A 24,387-nucleotide genomic window follows, 5' to 3' on the forward strand; every position below is an offset into this window, starting at 1 on the left:
TCGCGCCCGCTCCTCACCTGCGAAGCGCCCCGGCCGCAGCGCACCGCCCGGACCGGCTGTGTACACCGGAAGTGACGTCTCCTGGCCGGCCCCGCCCCCGCCCCAAGCGGACGCCGGTGTGGCTGCGGACCCAGAGGCTCGGAGCGGAACCCTCCTTGCGCAGGCAGGGTGGGGGCGGCCCCCTGAACCTCCTTCCCTAGGGACCGAGGACCTTCGTGTGGGACTACTAGGGCGGGGTTGAGGACAGGCGGCCGGAGCCGCACCCCAATCCTCCATTGTGGCTTGGCCTCCAAGCGAGAGGAGTCAGCGGCGTCCTCAAGGATTTGTTATTGAAATTGATTATTGAAATATTGAGCGCTTACTAGATGCCAGGCCTTGACAGGCACTGTAGGACTGGATAATGCCCTCACACTCATAGGTTTATTCTCTGGTGGTGGAAACACAATGAAATTGTCACAAATATGCGTGATGATATTCTGCCAATTGTGACAAGTGGTAGGAGCGGAAAGTGGAAGAGGGAGGGTGCCCCCTGACCTAGTGAAGGCGGGTGATCAGAAATTCTTCGCCCAGAAAATGAGCAAGAGTTGTGGTCCTAAAGGGAAGAAGAAGAATAAAACTTGGAGAAGCAGAGAGGAAAGGACATTTCCACAGAAGAAACAGCAGGTGTCTTCAATGGCTTTGTATTCCAAGAAATTAAGGGTGGTGAGGTGTTACCTGAGAGCATTGGGAAACTGAGTTTTAAGCAAGGGGTGATTTTACCATACTTGTGGTTTTAAAGGGATTACTTGAGCTACGTTGTGGGAGGCAAGAATGGATGTAGGTTTGTATGCCCATGTTTATATCAGCAGCATTATTCATAATCAACGAGGTGGAAGCAACCCAACTGTCCACTGATGGATAAATGGATAAACAAAATGCGGTATATACACACAACGGAATATGAGTCAGCCTTAAAAAGGAAGGACATCCTGACATGCTATTAATACAAATGGATAAACCATGAAGATGATGCTAAGTAAAATAAGCCAGTCCCAAAAGGACAAATATTCTATAATGCCACTTATATGAGTACCTAGAGCTGTCAAGTTTATAGAGACAGAAAGTAGAATGGTAGTTGCCAGGGACTGGGGGGGAAGGGAACATAGGAAGTTTATATTTAATGGGTATACAGAGTTTCAGGTTGGGAAGATGAAAAATTTCTGGAGGTGAATGTGGTGTTGGTTACACAACGTGGATTTACTTGATGCCACAAAGCTATACGTTTAAAAATTGTTAAAATTGTACATTTTATCTATATTTTACCACAATCAATTAATAGATATAGAGGTCTGTCAGGAGGCTATTTCGATGGACCATGAAAAAGGTGATCCTGATTTAGACCAGAACCTCCACATTTTTTAACATCTATCAGAAAAAAAGCTTGACTATCACCTAGATTTTATTTATAAATTATATATAGACACTACACTGCTAATGTACTATTTACATTATGAAACATACATAAAGAAAATTTATAGATAAAAACAACAGTATATAGAGAAGTTCTAACAGTTTCTTCCTCTTCCCCTGTAGATTGCCTTCTTACACTAGTGGGTATGTGAACCTCCCTGTCAAAGCCACTCAGACTATGCTAGTGGTAATGGAGAATAAAGCCAGCAATTAAATAGATATGGAGGGTCAGGAAAGGGAGGGAATCCTAAACCTCTTTTGGGTCTCTGGGACAAGCCATTGTAGTGGTGACACTCACAGTAATGGGAAGCCCCTGAAGACCACCATATTTGGAAAATAGGAAGAAGGCCACAAGTGCCATTGTGAACATGACAGAGGAAGCACCAAGCAGGTGTTTGGGGATGGGGATTTAGAGCTTTGGAAGAATTCTGGAGATGTCACTGGGGCCTACGTGGTCATTGAACTGTGGGTAGGAGCTGCAGGTAGGTGTGGATTAAGGGGAGGCTCTTTGGTGGTTGATTTTTTAAGGTGGAAGAGACTTCAACATGTTTCAATGTCAGAGAAGAGGATCTGGTTGACAAAAAGAAGCTGAGTATACAGGACAGAGACGTTCTGGTTCATTTTGTGAGTTTCAGAAAAGGCTGGAGAGGCATCTAAAATGCTTGGCAATGGGTTTACCTCAGGCTGCAGCCAAGAGTGATGGGAGCTTGAGGACGCAGGTGTGAGAAGAGTGAAAAAGGTCTGAAAGCAGAAAGGTGAGTTGACAGGAAATGTGGTAGATTTCCAAAGTGTGCTGAGGATCTATTTCAGATTGATAACCATTAATTCAGAGTACAACCCTCTTTCCCATTAAGTGATTTGCCCAAGGAGCTTTCAGGTAAAAGTGAAGAAGGCGGAGCAAGGATTCACCTGGGGGTTGAATAACAGAGAGAGGGGTAAGAGTGTTACAGACATGATGGGCTGTGGAACCCTAGCTAAGGGAGGAGGGATGTGAGGAGGAAGAGAACAGCTGGGTTGGAGAAGTGTTCCTTGGTGTGTCATCTTATCTTTATAGGCTGGAAAGGGCCCAGAGATGATGGTGGCTGGCTTCCGAGTGGGCCACCTGTGGCTCCTGCAGTCTCAGCATAAGCCCATCATCTCTTATTTAGAGGTCCTCCTAGCTCCTACTACAGGCCCCAGAAGGCTCCAGTGGCCATGTCTACAGGTACTTGGTAAATACTAGATGGGACTTTAAAGAGGCCCCCTCCCCATGTGGCAGGCCCTGACCCACAGGCCCAACCATTGCTGCTCACTTCACTCCACACATCATGGTTCCACAGTAAGGTGCTGGAAACCACTTGTGACTGGCACCATCTGGGCCCCGTCTATAGACTTCAATCCAGGGCCAGGAGGTTTTGGAGATCCATTCAGCCATATGTGGCTCTTATTTGAGCTCAGTGTGAACAGTGCCAAGTTTGGGCGGCCTCTGTGGAGCTCTGAGCACCAGGTGGTCTTGGACCTCTCCAGATTACCTGAGGACATTTTGTATTGTCCATATCAAGTCTGCTTTGGGAGCACATCTACAGTTATCATACTCCTAGAGGTTTGAACTACTTGTTTCCACTCATCAAACACACATACATATGGAGAGGGAGGGGGAAAGCACCCATGGACCCACCACACAGGTGGTGATATTTGTCACTTCATATCACCTGTTTATTCCAAATTATCTTGCACCAGAGTGCTGAGAAAACAGGATGGACCCCACAGGGTTTGGAGATGGGGGCCAGGCTGTCTTGGAGCACCGATGTTCAGGGACAGAAGCTGTGATCCTCCAGTTCTGCAGAGAGGTCTACGGCTGGAGCCTCAACGTGCACACAGGGATGGGGTGGCACCCCAGAGACTGATAAACCAACACCTCAATTTGCCACTTAGGAGGCCAAGAAGGCCCAGGCCAGGGAACAGGTCCTTCCCTGAATCTATCTGTTAGAGGCAGAGTTGGAGCCAGAGCCTGTGGATGGATGAAAGCCTCGGAGGTCATCACCCTTGAGAAGAGAGCAGAACAAGGATTCAGGAGCTCCTCAATGACTGAAGAGCCCTACATTAGTGAGAAGGGTCAGAGATGCTCATTGACCTTAGCATGAGATGCCTTCCCTCGCTGAGAAAAAAAGATTTGCTACGGCTAGCTTTCATGAGGGCTTCACATTCCTCATGTCAGAAAGACTGAAGAATATGAACATCCCACCTAGAGGGCTCAGAAGGGATCAGAGAACTGATTTTCTTAAGCAGCCAAAGTTCTTACTGTTGGCTGTGTACTCTTCATGGCAGGGCTTCCAAGCTGGGCTTTTACATGTTAGTTTTAGCGAGGCTGCCTGAAAGAAGAGCCTTCAGAGGAGTTTTCACAGCCAAGTGTTGGGGAAAAGGGAAGACAGGGGCAATGAGCTTGAGTCTGGAGAGAGTAACTTTTCCACTTTATTGGTCTCCCTTGGGTGGAGTGTGAAAACTGCAAGATGGGCTGTGAGCCCCAGGAAGGGTAGCTGCATTCCAGAATCCACAGGATTTGGGACAAAGTCTGGAGAGGGCTGGCCAGACATTCTGCACACAGAGCAGCTGGCTGTCTGCTGAGTACAAGAGACTAGGGCGAGGCCAGTCCAGTCTAGCTCTGGTGGCATGGCCCAGGCAGGAAATGGGGTGAGGATGGTGTGGGTCATGTGCTGAAGAGGAAACTTCTCCCCCAGTCTCCAGATTGCCTCCCTGAGGAAGTCACTCCTTATTCCTCCCTTTCCCCTATACAGGGCAGACAATTAAGTTCATGAACATGTTGCAACAATGTTGCTAACCTTTTTTGATATCAGAGGGATTATTCATTATGAATTTGTACCAACTGGACAAACAGTTAACCGAGTTTACTATTTGGAAGTGCTGAAAAGGCTGTGTGAAAAAGTTAGACGACCTGAACTTTTTGCCAATTCATGGCTCTTGCATCACGACAATGCTCCAGCTCACACAGCACTGTCTGTGAGGGAGTTTTTAGCCAGTAAACAAATAACTGTATTGGAACACCCTCCCTACTCACCTGATCTGGCCCCCAATGACTTCTTTCTTTATCCAAAGATAAAGGAAATATTGAAAGGAAGACCTTTTGATGACATTCAGGACATCAAGGGTAATATGATGACAGCTCTGATGGCCATTCCAGAAAAAGAGTTCCAAAATTGCTTTGAAGGGTGGAATAGGTGCTGGCGTCGGTGCATAGCTTCCCAAGGGGAGTACTTCGATGGTGACCGTAGTGATATTCAGCAATGAGGTATGTAGCACTTTTTTTTTTTTTAAAGATTTTATTGGGGAATTGAGGGAGGAGAACAGCGCTGGGGGATCGAGGGAAGCGGAGCAGACAAGTTGCTGTCCTTTTGTTCTTCAGTCTAGTAGTGGAGAACGTTGCTTCACTGGCCCATGTTGGTATTATCATTGCACTCTTCCTGGGTGAGGCAGATCGATCGCCGGCCTCTGGACGGCCGCTCACGGCGGCTCTTGGCAGCTCACACCAGCTGCCAGCCTCTCACTCTGGCTGCTGGCCAAACACGGTAGCTTATGGCAGCCCATTGCAGCAGGAGCTGCAGCCTGGGCCGTCGCCGGTGACTCATGGCAGCCCAGCTCCAGGTCGAGCTGTTGTTCACCATCTTAGCTTAGAGGGCAGTGTCACTGGCCCTCATGTGGGATCCGAACCAGGGCCCTGCTGCTCAGAGCTGGCGTCCCAAACCAGCTCTTAACCAACACGTCACTCGGCCGGCCCTTTTTTTAGGAAGAGTTCCCGAACTTAATTGTCTGACCTCATATGTAGCCATTTGAGCATACTGTTGTCCTGTTTCCATTCCATCCTTCACTGGCTGGGAATGGCTGTGCCATGGCCAAGAGGCCCTTGCCAGGCAGAACCGTCTGCTTCTGCCTCACCCCCACCTGTAAGATCCCAGGTTGCCTTTGATTTTTTTGAGGGTTTGGGGTTGGCCAGGGGCCTGGGAGATTCCTGATGGGTGGGCTGGACTCCAGGCCCATTCCCCTGGAAGCAGGACAGGATGCCTGGTACCAACTTAGGGAACACATAACATACAGGCAGGAGGAGCTGCGAGGGGACTTCGTGAGGGCTCTCCAGGGCTTGATGAAGCAGAGGTATCTGGATGTATGGGGAGCTGCTGGATGGATAGGGACCACCCTGAGGTTATGCCCTTCAGCTGTGAAGGTCTGCACAGTGGAGAGGGATATTTCCCAGGCCCTACAGACTGTCAGGGGTCCAGGAGCTTATGACTAGAAAAGGGAGGAAAAGTGTGCTGGGGAGGGAACCAGGCAAGGTTCTGGTCTTAGTGGAGCCATTGGGGCTGCAGCCTAAAGGTCAAGCTACCCTGAAAGCCAGGGGCAGCTCTAGTCTATTTCCCAGCTGACAGAGCCAAGGCCCTGCTCTCCTCGGTTTCCAGTCTATGGACCTGGCCATGGGCACCACCCTAGCTCAGTGTGTGTGTACCCTGTGGCCTCAGTCCAGCAGGATGTGTCTGTCTCCCAAGAATTGTGAAAGGGTCATTTGCAGAGTCAATTCTGGGGCCTTATAAAGAGTTTGGACTTGAACACTCTTGTTGGAGTTCTGAACAATTAAATGAGCAATCCCTCAGATTTGTCCACTCACCAACGGGCCAAGATTGAGGGGCATAAGAGACCTTCTCGGGTCCATCTGGTTGAAGAAACCAGAGCTCTGTCCCCTCTCCTCAGTGTGGGCAAACTCTCCTCTTGGTTATCAAAATGTAATAACCCCAACTCCTTGTCATGGAAACAAGAGGGGATTTATTAGCCCTAACAAAAAGAGCACTGTGGCCAATAGAATGGCTGTCCTTGGCAGCAGGCCTGATGCCTGGGAGTAACTTACAGACTGCCACCCTGCAGCTTGACTACTGCCTCTGGGCACAGTGGGAAAGAGGGCCTCAGGGGCTGGGTCTTCATTTCTTCAACACATAGTGCACAGTCCTCCAACCTGACAACTCTGAAGTTGCTATGTGGTTGTCATCAGAGATTTTACACGTGGTTGCCCCTAGTTACAGTCTAGTTAGCATCTCAATTGGGTTTTCAATTGTTAGCAAGCAGGAAGTGTAAAGCTGTCACTGGCTGAGTTTCTGGTGGCAATGGGACTTGTGCAAACTTGGGGACCAGTCACAGAGCCTGGACTCCCCCCCAAAGAGCTCTGGGATACTCAGCTCAGGTTTGATGTTGGGGCTAGATGGCAGAACCACACACAAAAGACTTCCCTTCATCAAACAGATTCGGGGAACCAGGTGTCCCAGCCAGGTCAGACAGCACTGTGTGAGTGTGAGTGTGTGTGTGTGTGGGGGGGGGGGGGGGGGGGTTGGGCGGTGAATGGTGAAAGGGGTTTCTCCCCACCCCCACAGCCAAGAATCACCAAGCAGATTGGGTTATTGAAAAGGGAGCCATATGGCATTAGAACATGTATGGAGGGGCGGCCAGTTAGCTCAGTTGGTTAGAGCGCAGGCTCATAACACCAAGGTTGTCGGTTTAATCCCCACATGGGCCACTGAGTTGCGCCCTCCACAACTAGATTGAAATAACTACTTGACATGGAGCTGATGGGTCCTGGAAAAACACCCTCCACAACTAGATTGAAATAACTACTTGACTTGGAGTTGATGGGTCCTGGAAAAACACACTGTTCCCCAATAAAAGTGTATATATATATATATATCCTGAGTGTAAAACATCACCTCACAGAAAGCCTATCAGATCAGTAAGAAGAAATGAGATTTCTCAAAAATCCTGGGATCTCATAAAATTAGCAATTCAAGCTGTTTCCATGTGTGCACCGGCGCAGTCACAGGCAAATCCAAGAGAAATGAGTCCAGAAGCTGTGACAAGTCTGGTCCCCTCCCAGACGGACCTCTGGTTGTGGGGCTCTGTGAGTTGTTTGAAAGCATGCTCTCATGGGCCTCCTCCTCCAGGAAGCCTTCTCTGAAATCCCCAATTCTATACTTTCCCAGTCATAGTATTTATCTCACAAAACTATAAGTTTTACCCCTTCTGGACTGTGGGCTTGGACAATATCCATCTCATACTCAACTGTATCTCCAGCACTTGGTGCTGCATATAGCCAACAGCAAAAATTCACTAAATGACTTTCTCATGTATTCAACAAATTTCTGAGCACCTACTATGGGCCAGGCTCTGTGCCAGGTACTGGGGATAAAGTGGTGAACAAGACAAAAGTGATCCTTACACCCACTTGGTGGGGAAGACAGATTTGAACAAACAAAAATGACAAAGATAAACAACGTGAACATGCATGTACAATTAGGACATGAAGAAAAAGTGGAGAGGTAGAAGACTATTGCAAAGAGATCTTAACGCATTCTGAAAGATCTTGGAAGGCATCCCTGAACATGTAATGATTAAGTTGACATCTGAAAAATGAGAAGCAGTTATGTAGTTGGGGAAGAGAATTACTGGTGAAATAAATTGCCTGTGCAAAGGCCCTGAAGTAAGAAGGGATTTTGGCTCATTTTAGGAAGCGAGGGAAGGCTAGGGGAGTTCTCCAGGGACTAGGTCTTACAAGGAATGCTCTTAAGAGAAAACAAAGTCACTGGAGAGTTTGATGCAAAAACCTGTTTCCATAGCACCGGGGTGGGGAGTGGAGAAGCAGGGGGAGTTAACAATGCACTCAGGGGTCCTGTGTGTGGTATCAGACGGGCAGAGCAATGGAGAGAATCCAAGGTCCTCTTCCATGTATCTTTTATATTGACATTTAATTTATATAAAGCACACAAATTTTAAGGACATAGTTCAAATTTTCATTTATGTATACCCACCACCCCACTCAAGATATAAAGTTCTTTAACAGACCCTGCCTCCCCCACAGATAACTGCTGTTTCATCTCTATCACCATAGATTAGTGTTGCCAGTTTTTAATTTCATGTAAATGAAATCATACAGTATGTACTCTTTAGTGTCTGGTTTATTTCAATCATGATGCCTGAGATTCATTTATGTTGTAGAGCAAGTTTTTATTTTTTTCACTGTATTCCATTGATAAATATACCACCATTTATTCTACTGTTGGACATTCATGTTATTTTCAGGTTTTGGCTTTTATGATGACTATGAACATTCTTATACAAATGTTAGTAGACCTAAGCCAGTCACTTCTACCGGGTATGTACCCAACAAGGGAAACTGCTGGATCATAAATATATATATTTAGCTTTAGGAGATACTGCCCATTAGTTTCCCAAAGTGACTGTACCGATTTACACTCCCACTATTCAAGTCCCAGTTTTTCCACTTCCTCACTGACACTTGACATTATGGTCATTTTTTGTGGTGGTAGAATGGTATCTCTTTGTGGTTTTAATTTGCATTTCTTTGATGAGTGTCAAGAATCTTTCATATGTTTATTAGATATTTGAATATACTCATTTATTGTGTGTTAAAGATTTTAAAAAACTGAATTGTTGGGGCCGGCCGAGTGGCGCGATGGTTAAGAACTGGCTTGGGACGCCAGAGGGCCCCGGTTCGGATCCCACATGTGAGGGCCAGTGACACTGCCCTCCGCAGCTAAGATGCTGAACAACAGCTCAACCTGGAGCTGGGCTGCCTTGAGTTGCCGGCGATGGTGTAGGCTGCAGCCCCTGTGGCAGTGGGTTGCCATGGGCTACCGTATGTAGCCAGCAGCCAGCGTGAGCGGCCAGCAGCCGCAGTGAGTGGCTGTCCAGAAGCCTGCGACTGATATGCCTCGGCCGGGAAGAGCGCAATGATGGTGCCAACTTGGGCCAGTGAAGCAACGTCCTCCACAACTAGATTGAAGAAAACGACAGCAACTTGTCTGTTCCCCTTCCCCCAATTCCCCAGCACTGTTCCCATCCCCCAATTCCCCAATAAAAATCTTTAAAAAAACAACAACCAAAAAAAACCTGAATTGTTGGTCCTTTTTTTTAAAAAAAAAAGATTTTTAGTTCTATGTATATTCTGGGTTATGAGTCCTTTGAAGGCAGATATTACATAATGTAAATATACTCTTTGAGGCTGTGCCTCCCATTTTCATTCTCTTGATGTCTTTTGATAAATAAATTTTTAGTCTTAATGAAGTCTAGTTTATCAATATTTTCTTTGTCTTTTATAGTTATCATTTTTTTGTGTCCTCTTCGCCTACTCTAAGGGCTTGAAGATACACTTTTTTTCTCAGAAATGTTTTATAGTTTTCAGTGTAGAGGTCATGCACATCTCTCATTAAATTGCTAGGTATTTGATTTTTGGCGGGGTACTACTGGGTCTTTGGAAAAGTCATGCATGTTTGCAACAGATGGCACTAGTTCATTTTTGGAAGTACTAGAGTCATTTGCATCTATGTTATTGCTATGTCATTTGACAGCTGACAGTTCTAGCTCCATTCTAAAAAAAAATTGAGCGATTTGGTTGAGTTTTGGAGATTTTACAACAAGTTGAAGATGGAAGACCAAACTGTGCATTTTTGCTATAATTTACTGTTTTACTTCCATAAAGGGAAGAACACGTGTCAAGCTTGTAAAAAGTTGCATAAAGTTTACGGTGACAATGCTCTACAAGAACGTCAGTGCCAACAATGGTTCACGAAATTCCATGCTGGTGATTTTGATCTCAACGACGTTCCTCAGTCAGGGAGGCCCACCAAGGTTGATGACGACAAAATAAAGGCATTGATTGAGTCAAACCCACGTTACATGACACGAGAGATTGCAGAAACATTGAACATCCATTATTCAAGCGTTCACGACCACCTGAAGAAGCTGGGATACGTAAGCAAGCTAGATATTTGAGTTCCGCATGAACTCAAAGAAGTTCATTTGATGGTGTGTATAAACATCTGCAATATGCTCATTAAATGTGAGGAAAACGATCCTTTTTTGAAGCGACTGATAACTGGTGATGAGAAGTGGATTGTTTACAGCAATGTGGTGCGCAAATGGTCTTGGTCCCGATGTGATGATTCACCTCAAACGACATTGAAAGCAGACATTCATCAGATTCATGCTCTCAGTGTGGTGGGATTTTAAAGGTATCGTGTTTTTCGAGCTCCTACCAAGGAATCAAACAATCAATTCGAATGTGTACTGTTGGCAATTAGACAGTTTGAATGAATCCATCATCCAGGAATGTCCAGAGCTCGTTAATTGTAAAGGAGTTGTGTTCCATTGCGACAACGCGAGACCACACACAAGTTTGATCACCCATCAAAAATTACTGGAGCTCGGATGGGATGTGTTGCCACACCCACCATACTCGCCTGACCTTCTGCCGTCAGACTTCCACTTGTTTTACTCTCTTCAAAACTCCTTGTGTGGTATAATGTTCATTCAATTCAGATGAGGCTGTAAATCAGCTCCTTGTTCAGTTTTTTGCAAATAAAGACAGGTCCTTCTGTGAACGAGGAATTATGAAGCTCACTGAAAGATGGCAAAAGGTTATCGAACAAAACACAATATATCATTGATTCAACTTTGTTCTTTAATAGATAAATGACCTTTGAAAAACATAGACAAAATACATCATGACTTTTCCGAAGACCCAATATTATATATGGTAATATTTAACCCTGCATTTTCCAATTACTTGTTGCTTATATATAGAAACTGATTTTTTGTGTATGTTGATAATTCACCTATTAATTGGAGTTGTCGATTTGACACCCGTCTCAAAAGGAAAGAGTTCAATATTTCACCATTACACGTGATGTTGACTGTACATTTTTTGGGTAAATATCCTTTTATTAGATTAAGGAAATTTCCATCTATTCCTAATTTGCTTAGAGCTTTTTAAATTTTTTTCTCTTTTCTCTTTCATTTTGAAAGGCTGCGGACAGAAATGCACACCCAGTTTGTTCATTTGGTGGTGGTGGTGGGGAATCAAATATGAAAAGATGTCAGCCTGCTCTAGAAGGCACCCTGGGGCTCATGCCAGCAGTTGTGAGGGTATTGCCAGCCTTTCCACCAAGTTTTCTTAGGCCTATCATTGCCAGGTCATTTGGTTGTCCTTTTCTGGTAGTTGGCTATGACAGACATTACTTGTGTTAATATTTGATTCTATACATCCCTGCCTCAAGTTAAATGAGAACAAGGTAAGTTCAAGTAGGGATAATGCAAAAATGAGCATGTCTGACAGCTCCTTTCCATTCCTGGAGAAAGAAAAAAGCAGCTATGTTCTGACTGTGCAACAGATAGACACCGGGACAGTGTCCCATCTCAGTTCAATGGAAGTCTAAAAGACTCCAGGATTCCCAGATTTAAACTAAGTAGCAGCTGCAAAAGAGAAGTAAGCTGGCCCAGACAGACAAGGTATGTTTTCAGCTTGTCGTGACCTAGGTTGATGATGAAAGCTGCAGAGCAAATCCAGCGACATTCTGGAATGCAGACACAGGGAGGCTTCTGACCCATGGATACCCAGGGAGAGGTTATAATAAGTATGGGTTGGCCTGGCATTTCTCGCTTTGTTAAGAAGCCCTTTAGACACATGCAGAGAATAGGCCAGGGGTTCTGATCATTCACAACCTAGAGCTAAGCCCAGTGCCGGGTTATGGGCAGCTCCGAGGCCTAGCTGGAAGCTGAGCCGGATCTCTAGGCTGTCCAGAACAGTGGCAGTATTGGGCATGGGGACTCACTGCTGCTGAACACCGGCTAGCCACAGAACCAGAGGTGTGCAGCTGCCCTGCTAGCTCACTGCTGTGTCTTATTTTTAGATGTGTGAGTCAGAAGCCTCGACCAGGATTGAGGCCTTGGGGAGAGGGGAGGCCTTGCTCAGGGGCTGGCTCTTGTGAGTACAGGTCTGGCTGTTGGACGCCACGATCACATCCATGACAGGCCACAGATGCCGTAATACAATTTCCAGGTGGACGCCATCTCTTGAGGCCTCCATATCAGATGCCTTCTTTAAAACACGTGATACAATTTGACAGTGAGATTTGTGTTCCCCAAAGTTCATTCTGGCTACTGCATAGAAAATGATGTGTGCAGCGTGGATGAAGGGTGACCAATGAAGAGATAATACTACCGGCAAGAGTTGAAGGTGCTTCACACTAGAAGCAAACAGATTTCTGCTTCAAGATGGTAAACCAATTACACATGTTTCCTTTCTTCTTTTAAAAGACTATATTAAAATGTCAATACAGAAATAAAACGATTTTTATAATATAGAATTGGACAAGAAGGAATCTGTGAGGTATTTTTCAACACACTTTTAGATTGATGAGAGCAGGTGGAAGAAGTATGGTGACCTAGGGCAGAGCTGAGGGTGCTGCCACCGGGACCATCCCTGGAGTGCTATTGTGCAGGAGGAGCCACTTGCCTGGAACTCTGAAATGCTTTCGACTCTGAGGCAGCAGGAATGGAGGTATGACAGAGGGCAAGAGTGAGGAGGAGGCTGGAAAACAGGAAATCGAATCTAAGGTCTGACTGCACAACAAGCAGCGAGTGAACAATCCTGTTTCTCACTGCTGCAATTAGAATGACCTATAATTAGGCCACATACTCCCGAGGCAAAACAAACAAGTAAAAGGAAGACTTCTCTGTAGGTATCTGTGGGATCTGGGAACACTGGCACCTCTGAACAAGACCTCTGGAATTCAGAGATCTGAAGGATAAAGATCACTACCTCAAAGCAAACCCTGTCAGATGACACAGCCTGGCCACACACACAACTCCAGGGCAACTAACTCTTTTGCTTCCTCTAATATTTGAATAACGTCTGCTACAGGAAGGAGGCCAAGATGAACAATCAGGAGACATCAAGGAAATAAGGAAAAACTAAGACACGAAGGATGGATTTGACCTCTGATATCTGAGCAAGAGGGAGATCTAGTGAAAGAACATGGTGAATGGCATTGATGATTAGAACTGTAGGGAAGGCAAACCACTTGGTTCTGTGCTAAAGAATTCTTATGAAATCATAGCAGAATATTGTTTATTTTCAGCTTTTTTTTTTAAAGATTTTATTGGGGAATTGCGGGAGGGGAACAGCGCTGGGGAATCGGGGGAAGGGGAACAGACAAGTTGCTGTTGTTTTGTTCTTCAGTCTAGTTGTGGAGGACGTTGCTTCACTGGCCCAAGCTGGCACCATCACTGCGCTCTTCCCGGGCGAGGCAGATCAGTCGCTGGCCTCTGGATGGCCACTCACGCTGGCTGCTGGGGGCAGCTTATGGCAACCCACTGCAGCAGGGGCTGCAGCCTACACCGTCGCCAGCAACCCACGGCAGCCCAGCTCCAGGTTGAGCTGCTGTTCACCATCTTAGCTGCAGAGGGCAGTGTCACTGGCCTTCATATGTGGGATCCGAACCAGGGCCCTTTGGCATCCCAAGCCAGCTCTTAACCAACGCACCACTTGGCCGGCCCCTAGTTTTCAGTTTTTAAAGTCAACCAACATGTGTTAAGTAAGGCATTTTTTTTTTTTAGCTGAGCCATTCTGCCACCTGTTGGCAGTTGTTGGCAGCTCAGCTCGGGCCGGGAATCGAACCAGCGACCCTGTTGCTCAGAGCTCACACTCTTGAATGAGCTTTAAACAACTGAGCCACTCAGCTGGCCCAGTAAGGCAATTTTTAATAGCAGAAAGAATAAAACATTTGGTAAGAAAGGAAATATAGATGGGGTTTATACTACTTAGTTCATTCATGATCTTTACTTTGTTGTAATAAATATAACATATTAACTGTAATCAAGTATTACAGTAAGTATATTAATAAAATACAGAGCAATGATGTGTGAATCTGTGTGTGTGTGGGTATGTGTGTGTGTGGGTTAAGACAGTATATCTTCATATCAGGTGGTTGATAAACAGGTGGAAAAAAACAAAGTAAAGAACAGTTTATACAGGCTTTTCCGGCTGACATATTAGTAAAAGGAGGATGTAGGTATCCTTTATCCTTTATCCTTTATACACGCGTGTACACACAAATTTGGAGAGGAACTTTTTCCAGGAGAATACAGATAAAGTTTTGTCTCCTATTATCCAGAGTTTCCAGTTATTGGATTTGTTTTACAGATAAATTCACCTATTCGTGAAATGACTCATGAAGGTTCATTTCAGCACTGTTTGTACTAGCAAAAATTGGAAATAACCTAGCTCCATGTGGAGAGGGTAACTATAAGTCTGAGGGACAATGAGAAGAGGAAGACTTTTGACTGTATCCTATTATTTACTGTTTAACGGTGTGAATGTATACAGTAAGGCCTTGGCCAGAGGAACAATCTCCTGAGGATACCAATGGCCCCGGTACCAGAGGACTCCAGCACAAAGGCCTCTGCAACAGATTCAGTATTGAAAGTCGAGGCCCCATGATCCAACTGCCAGGGAACAGGGAGAAACACTTTGCACTACTGCACTGGCCCCCCTGCTTCTTGCCCGACTGTGTAGCTTATTCTCAACTCATAGCTGGAGATTCTTTTTAAAATAAGTCACATTGTGGGCCGGCCGAGTGGCGCATTGGTTGGGGGTTGGCTTGGGATGCCAGCTCTGAGCATCAGGGCCCTGGTTCGGATCCCACACAAGGGCCAGTGACACTGCGCCCTCTACAGCTAAGATGGTGAACAACATCTTGACCTGGAGCTGGGCTGCCGTGAATAGGCTGCAGTGGGGCTGGCGGCAGCTGGCATAAGCTTTCATGAGCTGCCGTGAGCCGCCGTCCAATGGCTGGCGAGTGACTGCCTCACCCAGGAAGAGCACAATGATAATACCAACACGGGCCAGTGAAGCGATGTCCTCCACAACTAGACTGAAGAACAAAAGGACAACAACTTGTCTGTTCCCCTTTCCCGATTCCCCAATGCTGTTCCCCTCCCCCAGTTCCCCAATTAAAAATCATTAAAAAAAATGTCATATTATCACTCCTCTGTTCCAAATCCAATTGCCTCCACTCCCTGCCTGACCTCCACTTACTCTCTTACTTCATATTCTATCACCTTTTCCTCCCTCACTCCACTCCAGCCATGCTAGCTTCACTCCTGTGTCAGGATCTTTGCAGCTAGTTTCTTCTGCTTGAATATCCAGTCACCTTCTTGCGTCATTTCTCAAATATCAGCTTCCCTAATTTATTTTAAATTGGAAGTTGCAATCCTCTCTCCAGCCCATACACTCTTTCTTGTCCCCCTTCGTGGCTTTTTCTCCATCGCACTTAAGCATCCTAACATATTTTACTCATTTATTTTGTCTCCAGAAGACAAGCTCCCATATGGGTTGGGTTTGTTTTGTTCACTGCTGCTTACTTTGCAATTGGAACTTTACCTCTTCCACAGTAAGGGCTCAAATATTTGTTGAATCAACTGTTTCCCCTTTCCCATAGAAAATCAGCAAAACTAAAAACAGAAGACTAGGGGCAGGAAGGGAAAAAGATTATCAACATGACTGCTGCCTTTCATTATAAGCCTATCTGAGGGATTTAAATGAGAACACATACATGCACACATATCTCCTATCAAAATAATTAAAAACATACAAGAGGTATTAGAGATATTTGGAAAGTAGAATTGACAGAACTTGGTAACAGGTGTGATGCTGGTGCAACTGAAGGAAACAGAGTGTCAAGGATGACTTCCAGATTTCTAGCATATTCAGGTGAGGAGATGGTGCTGCTACATACTGGGATCAAGCACACTGGAAGAAAAGTAGAGGGAAGACTAATTCAGTTTGGGAAACATTCAACTTGAGGAGCTACTATAAGACCGTCAAGTACAGCTATCAAGATGTCAGATCTAGGGTCAGAAAGAGATGTGTGCTAGATACGTGAATTTGAAAATACCGCCATATAGTTAAGGCCATAGGGGTTGATGCCAGAATGTATGCAGCTTAAAAAAGAGAAAAAAGCTGAAGCAGAACTCTGAGGCACACAATCAAGATGGAGTGGTGGAAGAATCAGGTAAACAGATTGAGAACAGCAGCTAGAGGGCAGCAGGAAGAACAGTTGAAAATGGTAGCCAGGAACATACAGTATTTTAAGGAAGCGGTCAACTGTACAGAATGCTTCTGTAAAGCAAACAAGGGAGGAAAACTGGAAAGGCTCACTGGAGATCATTGGTGACCATATCAAAAGGAATAGATCAAGTGGGTTAAGAAGTGAAAGAGCCGGGGCTGGCAGAGTGGCTCAGTTGGTTGAGCGCGAGTTCTGAGCAACAGGGTCACTGGTTTGATTCCCACATGGGCCAGTGAGCTGCGCCCAAGCTGAGCTGCCAACAGGTGGCTGGATGGCTCAGTTGGTGAGAGCAACCTAGCCCTAACAACAAGGTTGCCTGTTCAACTCCCGCATGGGAGGGTGAGCTACGCCCACTCGCAACTATGACTGAACACGGCACCTTGAGCTGAGCGGCCGCGAGCTGCCAACGGGTGGCTGGATGGCAACTGGACTTGGAACTGAGCTAGCTGCGCCCTCCACAACTAAGATTGAAGGACAACTTGGCTGTTCCCCTTCCCCAATTCCCCAACACTGTTCCCCTCCCACAATTCTCCAATAAAAATCTTAAAAAACAAAAGTGAAAGGGAGATCAGGCATCATGACAGGTAAAGAGCTACATGGGAACTGGAATCAAGCATAATTTTCTTAAAATAATAGGAGTTTGTAACATAATAACTAAATATGCTACATAAGTACAATTATATATTAATATGATTAACACATTAATGCTATATAGTATATCGGCATAAACACGAATAGAAAGGATCCATTATCAAGTTGAAGATATAGGTAGAAAAAGGTAAATTGATTTAGTCTGAGAATGATGGGAGTTAGGGAGCTGGAGCACAAGCAGCTTTTTGATCAGTTTTTTTCTCTGCTTTTATAGGGTCACCAGGAAAAGGCTGGATGTAGATGAGGTTGGTTTAGAGTGTGGTAAGTGCTTGAGGCAGTTTCCTTCCAATATTCTTTAGTTCCTTTTGAAATAGACAGCAAAGCCATTTGCTGCTGATTGCAAAGTACTAAGTTTTGCTGGCAATGTCGAGGGCCCAGCAGAGAGCAGTCATCAGATTTACAGTGGTACTGTTACTCAATTGTGACTCAATTCTTTTCCGCAGGACTCAGCCCTCTGGGTGAATACTGACAATCTGGATGGGGGATGCTTTCGGGCAGGAGCACAAGAGGAGGAAGGGAGTTTAGGGTATTTGCAAGATAGATGAAGGATCATGGAGCTGGTTGGAGATGGTGGTTAAGGAAAGCAAAACAAAGGAGGGAGCTAATGAATCCAAAATAGAAAGATCCCTGAGCTGGAGGTCTGCACCAGGCTAAAAAGACTGAGCAAGGGAGTGGTTAGATCACTGTATTTTTTATTTTTCACTGTACTTTTAAAAAAGTTTTCTTGAACAGGCCAGTTGGAAGATGAAAGTGTGGGGTGTCTAAACTCATGATTCAGAGGTGATGCAGTTGAGGTTGGTGGATAAGGTCCAGCTGTGTCCACAGCTTTGTGGGAGGGAATGAGAGGGAAAGATCACAGGACCAGGGAAGGGAGGAATCAGAATGAGGGACGGGTACACAGCAGGCGAGTGCTATTCTTTATAAGGCCTGCTTCCAAGCTGGGCCCTTGGCTGACATCTGGAAACTTGGATTTCAGGAGGGATCCCACCATTCCCAGAACTGATAAAAGTGGCTCACTATGCCTAAACTGTTTGTAACCAACAATGTGGTTTACTTGTGCATTACTTCTGGGAGTCTGGGATTTTGGTCTGTGCCAAGCAGGGGGTGCCTACATAACAAGCCCTACATCGCAACCCTGGGAAGGGAGTCTCTAATGAGCTTCCCTGGTACACAACATCCTACATGTTGTAACAACTCATTGTTGGGGGAATGAAGGACAATTTGTGTGACTCCTTTCAAAGTCCCCTCTGAAAGTTGGAGCCTGGTTTCTCCCAGACTTTGCCTATTCATCTTTTCCCTTTGCCAAATTTGCTGTTATCTTTTTGATGTTAAGAAATCATAGCCATGAGTATGGTTATATTGGGGGCTCCCAACAAAGAAGCTAAAGTCATAGAAGTGTAGAAGACGAAGGCAGGTATCAAGTTTTTCAAGATGATGGGCAGTAGATGATCAAATCAGGAGAGAGGATCACACGAGCCTCAAGAGAGTAACAGGTTTTACCAGGAGGGGAGGAAGCAAGGACACCAAGCTCACATTTGGAACAGGTTCGTACGCCAAGAAATACTCCAGTGCTACCACTGGGACAATGGTGGTGGGAGCGGATTAACCCTGAATCTGCTCTACTGTGTAACATCTATGTCTACACTGACAGTACATCAGGGTTTTCTGGTACTTTATGATTAGCAATTAATTACCTGCAGTAGCACACTGGTGTGGAGTGGCACTATAGCTGGGCACTCTTTCACCATACTCTAAGTCCTCAAAAAGTGTTAAAACTGTTCCTCTCACCCACTCTAGCTCTGGCTTGTCTTGTGGAGGAAAAGACTTGCCAGCATTATTTTAACAGCCAAAAGCTAGAAATTACCCAAATGTGGCATCAACAGAATGGATAAATTGTGGTCTGTTAACACAATGAAATACTATACTGCAATAAGGCCTGCAGCCAAATGCAACAATATGGTTGACAATGTTGAGCAAAGAAGCTAAGCACAAAAAAGTATATATAATTCCACTTAAAGAACAGACAAGTGAAAGCAATCTATGCTGTTAGAAGTCAGGATAGTAGTTATCCTAGAGCATGCAGGGGGCTACTGGAAATTGTGTGTGTGGGGGGTTTCTGGGGGTACTGTTAATATTGATTCTGATCTGGGTGCTTGTTACATAGGTACTGTGATATGCGTACTTTTCTGTATACATATTATATTTCAAAACAAAATGGGGCTGTTTAATATATATGAAAAAAGCAAGTTTCACAACAGTACATATACCGTGAATCCATTTTGGTTGACAAGCACACACCTGTACAGAACGCCAGGCAGGATATACACTCAAATAGTTAGGTCTGGGTGGTGAAACTGTAGATGATTTTTTTCTTTTTAAAACTTTATTGGGAAGCAGCCATGGTTATTGGTTACACATTGCTTTCAGGCTACAATGGCATAGTTGACTCTTTTAGGGAGGGTGCAGCTCACAGAGGCCCATGTGGAGATCGAACCGGCAATCTTGGTGTTATCAGCATCACGTTCTAACCAACTGAACTAACTGGTCACCCCCTTTCTTCTTTTATGTTTTTAAAAACCATCTTCAGTACTGCCCATATTGTTTTTACAGTGTATTACTTTTACAAAAACAAAACAAAACTATACCTAATACCATCAACTGCAACCTGTAAGACTCAGCGCTCACTTTGGGACAAAGAAATGCAATCAAACACTGGGAATGGAGCAAGGGATAACCATCACCCAACCAACGGATAAAGAAAAAATTTACAGAACCATTTCGGCACAAGCAAACCCCTGAGTTGCAATGCTGGGATTTGCATTCTCATCAGCAATCCTTCATGAGGCTAACACCCACGGATTATCAGGATTAGGTGAGTGCCAAGATTACAGAAGCACACTCTGGATTTCTAGTAAACATGTCCCTGTCCTCTGTACTGGGATGGCTGCAAAGCATTTACTGGAATTCATGATGATCTTGCCCGGGCCCAGGCTTCTCACACCCCCTGAGGGCTGGCACTCTGCTGTCTCTCTTACTCCAAGGCTGCTCTTCAAGTCTGGAGGCAAAGGCAGGACACTCTGGGTTATGGGCTCCTTGCTGGCTGCTCTCGGTTGTTTCTGTGCACCTAAAGTATGAGTCACCCTAAAAAAAACCTCATTATTGAACAGAAATATGCTTTGGTCTCACAGAGCTGCTTTGTTTCTGTATAAACCACAACATTGGACGACAGTACATTTTGAAGCATTTCCTTAAAACCAACATTCATTATGAACTGGAATCAGATTCAGGTCTATTTTGATATGTTTATGAACTAAACCTAGGAACATTTGTATCAGTCAGCCAAGTCTGTTAAATAGGAACCCAGCTGGAACGTAAAGGACAGCCGTAGCACTGGCTCACGGCTCGGCACCATCACCGAGAACAGAAACCACACTTGATTCATAGTCTCACCACGTGTTCCTGGAGCCGGAGTTATAAATGTCTCCAAACCACAAACTTGCTTTTACTAACACTGACTCTGAAAAACAGCATAAGGACCTTTGCATCACTCGTCCTCAGGAGGCTGGGATTATCCCAAGAGCAGTGACTGGGACCCACACCTCCAGCTTCTTTGTGCACATAGGCTGGCTGGCTGCCGCTGGCCTCTCGGAGCATCTGCTACTCAAAGCTACACTCTCCCTTACTTCCCTCACTGGACCAACTCCTACTCAGGGGATATCTCTTCCAAGGAATTGTCCCTGTCTCCATCTTGGGAGAAGTTAAGGCAGCCTGCTCTGAGCAAATCCCCATTTAGCTTCCTGAGGTTCTGGGATAAATGGTGCTACTTTACTTCCCTGAGTTTGATTCCAATTATACTAATACTTATCATCTTTAAAGAACATAGTCCTAACCTAAGCAAATTGGTGACCTCTGAGCTCCTTTAAGAAGAGATTGCTCACTTTGATTTACCTTCTATGGTGACACTCCCCAGTCAGTTTAAATCAGCTTATAGTCTCTAAACTAACAGAACAGAGAAATCCTGCAACACTGAATCCAGACATGCTTAGATCTGAGCTATTAACACAGGAGTTTGCAGAAGGAACAGCTTCTCTGTCAGGCCTCTAACCCAGAGGCAGGGACAACAGCCATGTAAAACTGAGACACAGACACAACACACACTCACTTCCTGTATGCTAGGAATAAAACACTCAGTCTCAGTATGCAAAGCAAACCCTGGAGGAAACTTAAGGCTCAATCTCTGTTCCCCAGGATTCTGTCCTGTAGAAATCCCCCTCCTGCCACTTAGCTCTTTCCCTGTCTTCATGTCCCAGTCACAGCCTGGATATATTGGAGTTGGAAGGATGGGGCGACAAAAAAATACTCCTACTGAAGAAATGACACCAAGGCCCTTCAAGGAGGGCGCTACATGAGATGAACCAGCCTTGATGCTTTAAAACGGGCTTTCTAAGCCTGGCCAGTCAGAACTATCTGTGGGACTTAGGCTGATTCCCAGGCTCAGCTGCAGAACTTCAGAATCAGACTCACTAGATGTGGAGAGTGAGAATCTGTACTTTAAAAACGCTCCTCAGATGACTGATAAGAGGCTTGTGAACCACTAAGAGAGAACTGGATGATGAAGCAGTAACTCCTACCGTGCTAATGGGTTTCCAAAATGTTGACAGTGCTACTAGAAGTAAGGTCCCTTTATACCTGTCCTACGTAAAGTTAAGTTTAGTGTTTTTAAAAACGAGGGACAGGGGAATTAAGTCCCCACTCTTTCCATGTGGAGTATGTTCAGTGAGTATTTCTCAATGTGGAAGGGCCACTGCTACACTTTGGTCTGGATAACTGATTACATGGCACTGTCAGGCACAGTGTAGGACATTTACCATCCCTGAGCCTTATTCTCAAATACCAGTGGTGGTCCCTAGTCATTGTGACAACCAAAAACACATCCCCTCACATTCCTAAACGCTCCTAGGATGTCAGTTCAACCCGTAATTAAGAGCCACTGAGCTAGATTAACATTCCTGACCTCTCTCCCTACCCCTCGAATTAAGTTCTGTTTTGGAGGGAGACATGGTCCATCTAATAGGTGAACTGAGGACGAGTCTGTCTTTCCCTCGCTCCTCTTTTGGACCTGCCTGCCCACAGAGGGCACATTCTAGCCTGAGGTTTCCCACTTGGCTGTCTCTTCATGTCACAGATTTTAAATTTGGTGTGGTGTGCTCTCTAGAGGGGGAGACAGGGCTTTCCACCTTTACCTAAACACACATAACAATAAATAAATCTTAGAAAAAGAGAAATTAATTTGGTTATTTTAGGGAATATAAACATGACCATAATTTCGCCTGACATTTCAAAGATGCCTTTCATTATGTTTCTTTCTAAGAGAATATTACTATTTAAAGAGAAAGAACTTTGACGAACATTTTTTATTGAAGTGTTTTATTCTCTCCCAGAATAAAAACCTTGCTTTAATATTGTAAGGTGCACTGCAGGTATGCCATGCTGCCAGTTAGTATTGGGGCACCAAATGCCCTAAGTCATGTGACCCAGAGGGCTCGGGAAATGCGTGAATTCATACTTTCAGAGCATGTAGAACTAGTATTTACAGTTTTTCTTCTTGAAATCAGCCCAGGACATCTCAAACAGTCTACACAGGAATAGTCATATCACTTGCTTTGATGTTCAGAATGGCTCAGAAATGTGTTGAGCATCATGATTTGTGTGTCCTCTAAAAGGTTTGGTTAACATGCAAGCAAAGAGTATTAAACAATATTATCTAAATTATGGCTGCCCAGTACTGAAATGAATGAAACCAAATTACAAAACATTTTCTTGTAGAGCTATACAAAAGATATAAAATTAAAATTAGAAATATCAACCATCTTTAAATATTCCAATTCTCCCACAGTGCAGCTTTCCATATCTTTATCACTACTGAATAGTTTAAGGAGAAAGTTAACAAAAATCAAGAGATAAAAATACTTAAATCTTTGGATCCCTTTATTCCATGGCCTTCATAAAAACACAAAAGTGGCCAGACTTTTTTTTCACTATAGCTTAAAATATCAAAAAGATTTACTAGTAATTTATAATTAGCAATGAACTCTATACTCAGTCACCTGTGGGTCACAGGCCCAAGGACCAGTGTTATCTCATAGGTTACCAAAATAATTTCTAACACTCTGAATCCTCCTGAAATATAATGGAATGAGTCAACTTATCACTACAAAATTCTAGGCATATCAGAGAGAACGGGTTAACTGATGCCTAGTTTTAAGTCTTAAAGGGCGGGGGGTGGGGGGTGTAACTTATTTGAAAATACAGCTAAGTACATTCTTATCTATGATCATTTACATTTATATACTGAAAATATTATTTGGACAAATCCTGTGATATGCCATATACTACAAAATGAAGTTCTTATAATGAGCATGAGTAATTTATCCTTTTTAGATAATGAAAGAATGTATCAAATCTTCATCTGTGTTCCAGACATTAAAAAAAAAAAATCTGAACCCTGGAAAGCTATGAATAAAAGACCCACCCATAGCTCTGCTCCTTAGCACATCAACTTCTGCAAGGACACAGTATGTTTGCTGACTTTAAAATGTTTATTCTTTAAAAAATTAGTTGCTTTTTATACAGCTATACAAAGTTCTTAATGTTTCTTTGGCAATGGAATATAATGGAATTTTACAACTATATAAAAAAGTTACCTTTGCCTAAGAAACAGTATTTACTGTGTATACATAGTTGACTGACAAAATTCTCTAACATCCAGCATCCTAACTAACGAAATAAGCTACCTCAAAAGGGATATTACAGGATTTCCAAAAAGAAAGAAAGGGTGAGAGAGACAGACAGACAGACAGACAGACAGACACACACACACACACACACACACACACACCCTCTCCTGTGGCTCAAAACACAGTATCACGGCCCTATCTGCAGGCAACTTACAATAATTGCCAAATACAATTTAGTGATAAGAAAAATCCTCTCAGTGATGAAAAAATACTTATAAGTCTCATTGAAGTACTTACTGCTTTACTTTAACTATACATAAGAAATTACTTAACCTTCTGCTATTCCAAATATATTTAATGCTCATTTTTGAAGATGAGCCATCCCCCCACCCCCAATATAACTGCATTGTATCTTTGAAATTAAGCAGAAAAACAAACAAACAAAAAAACCCAGTGCTGGTGACAAATATACAGCGAATTCACTTCTTCTTTCTTGGTAAAGACTGAAAGCAATTCTCAGGACCATGAAAAGCTAGAAATTCACCTATTTTCAAAGACTTGTTTGTAGACTACGCAGAAACTTTGTTGTCTTTCTA

The 24,387-nt window shown here is 44.3% G+C and overlaps 2 protein-coding genes across 7 annotated transcripts in view; both read right to left on the reverse strand.

Annotated features, from left to right (window-relative positions):
• The window catches only part of GARRE1 (granule associated Rac and RHOG effector 1), a 77,490-nt gene extending 77,416 nt beyond the window's left edge, over positions 1–74 (reverse strand). Inside the window, exon 1 of one of the 2 annotated variants that reach the window (XM_019654517.1) lies at positions 18–74. The gene's annotated coding sequence lies outside the window, so the exon portion shown is untranslated. The remainder of the gene's footprint in view (positions 1–17) is intronic. The other variant, XM_019654516.1, reaches the window with a different exon arrangement.
• A 22,363-nt stretch (positions 75–22,437) lies between these two features.
• The window catches only part of LSM14A (LSM14A mRNA processing body assembly factor), a 59,167-nt gene continuing 57,217 nt past the window's right edge, over positions 22,438–24,387 (reverse strand). For 4 of the 5 annotated variants that reach the window (XM_019654509.1, XM_019654514.1, XM_019654511.1 and 1 more), the window contains one exon: positions 22,454–24,384. In XM_019654509.1, coding sequence (XP_019510054.1) covers positions 24,342–24,384 — 43 coding nt within the window. In that variant the 3' untranslated portion in view covers positions 22,454–24,341. Of the gene's footprint in view, positions 24,385–24,387 lie in introns of all 5 variants that reach the window. The other variant, XM_019654513.1, reaches the window with a different exon arrangement.

This window comes from Hipposideros armiger, unplaced genomic scaffold (genome assembly GCF_001890085.2).
Source record: "Hipposideros armiger isolate ML-2016 unplaced genomic scaffold, ASM189008v1 scaffold_224, whole genome shotgun sequence".
NCBI lineage: Eukaryota > Metazoa > Chordata > Mammalia > Chiroptera > Hipposideridae > Hipposideros > Hipposideros armiger.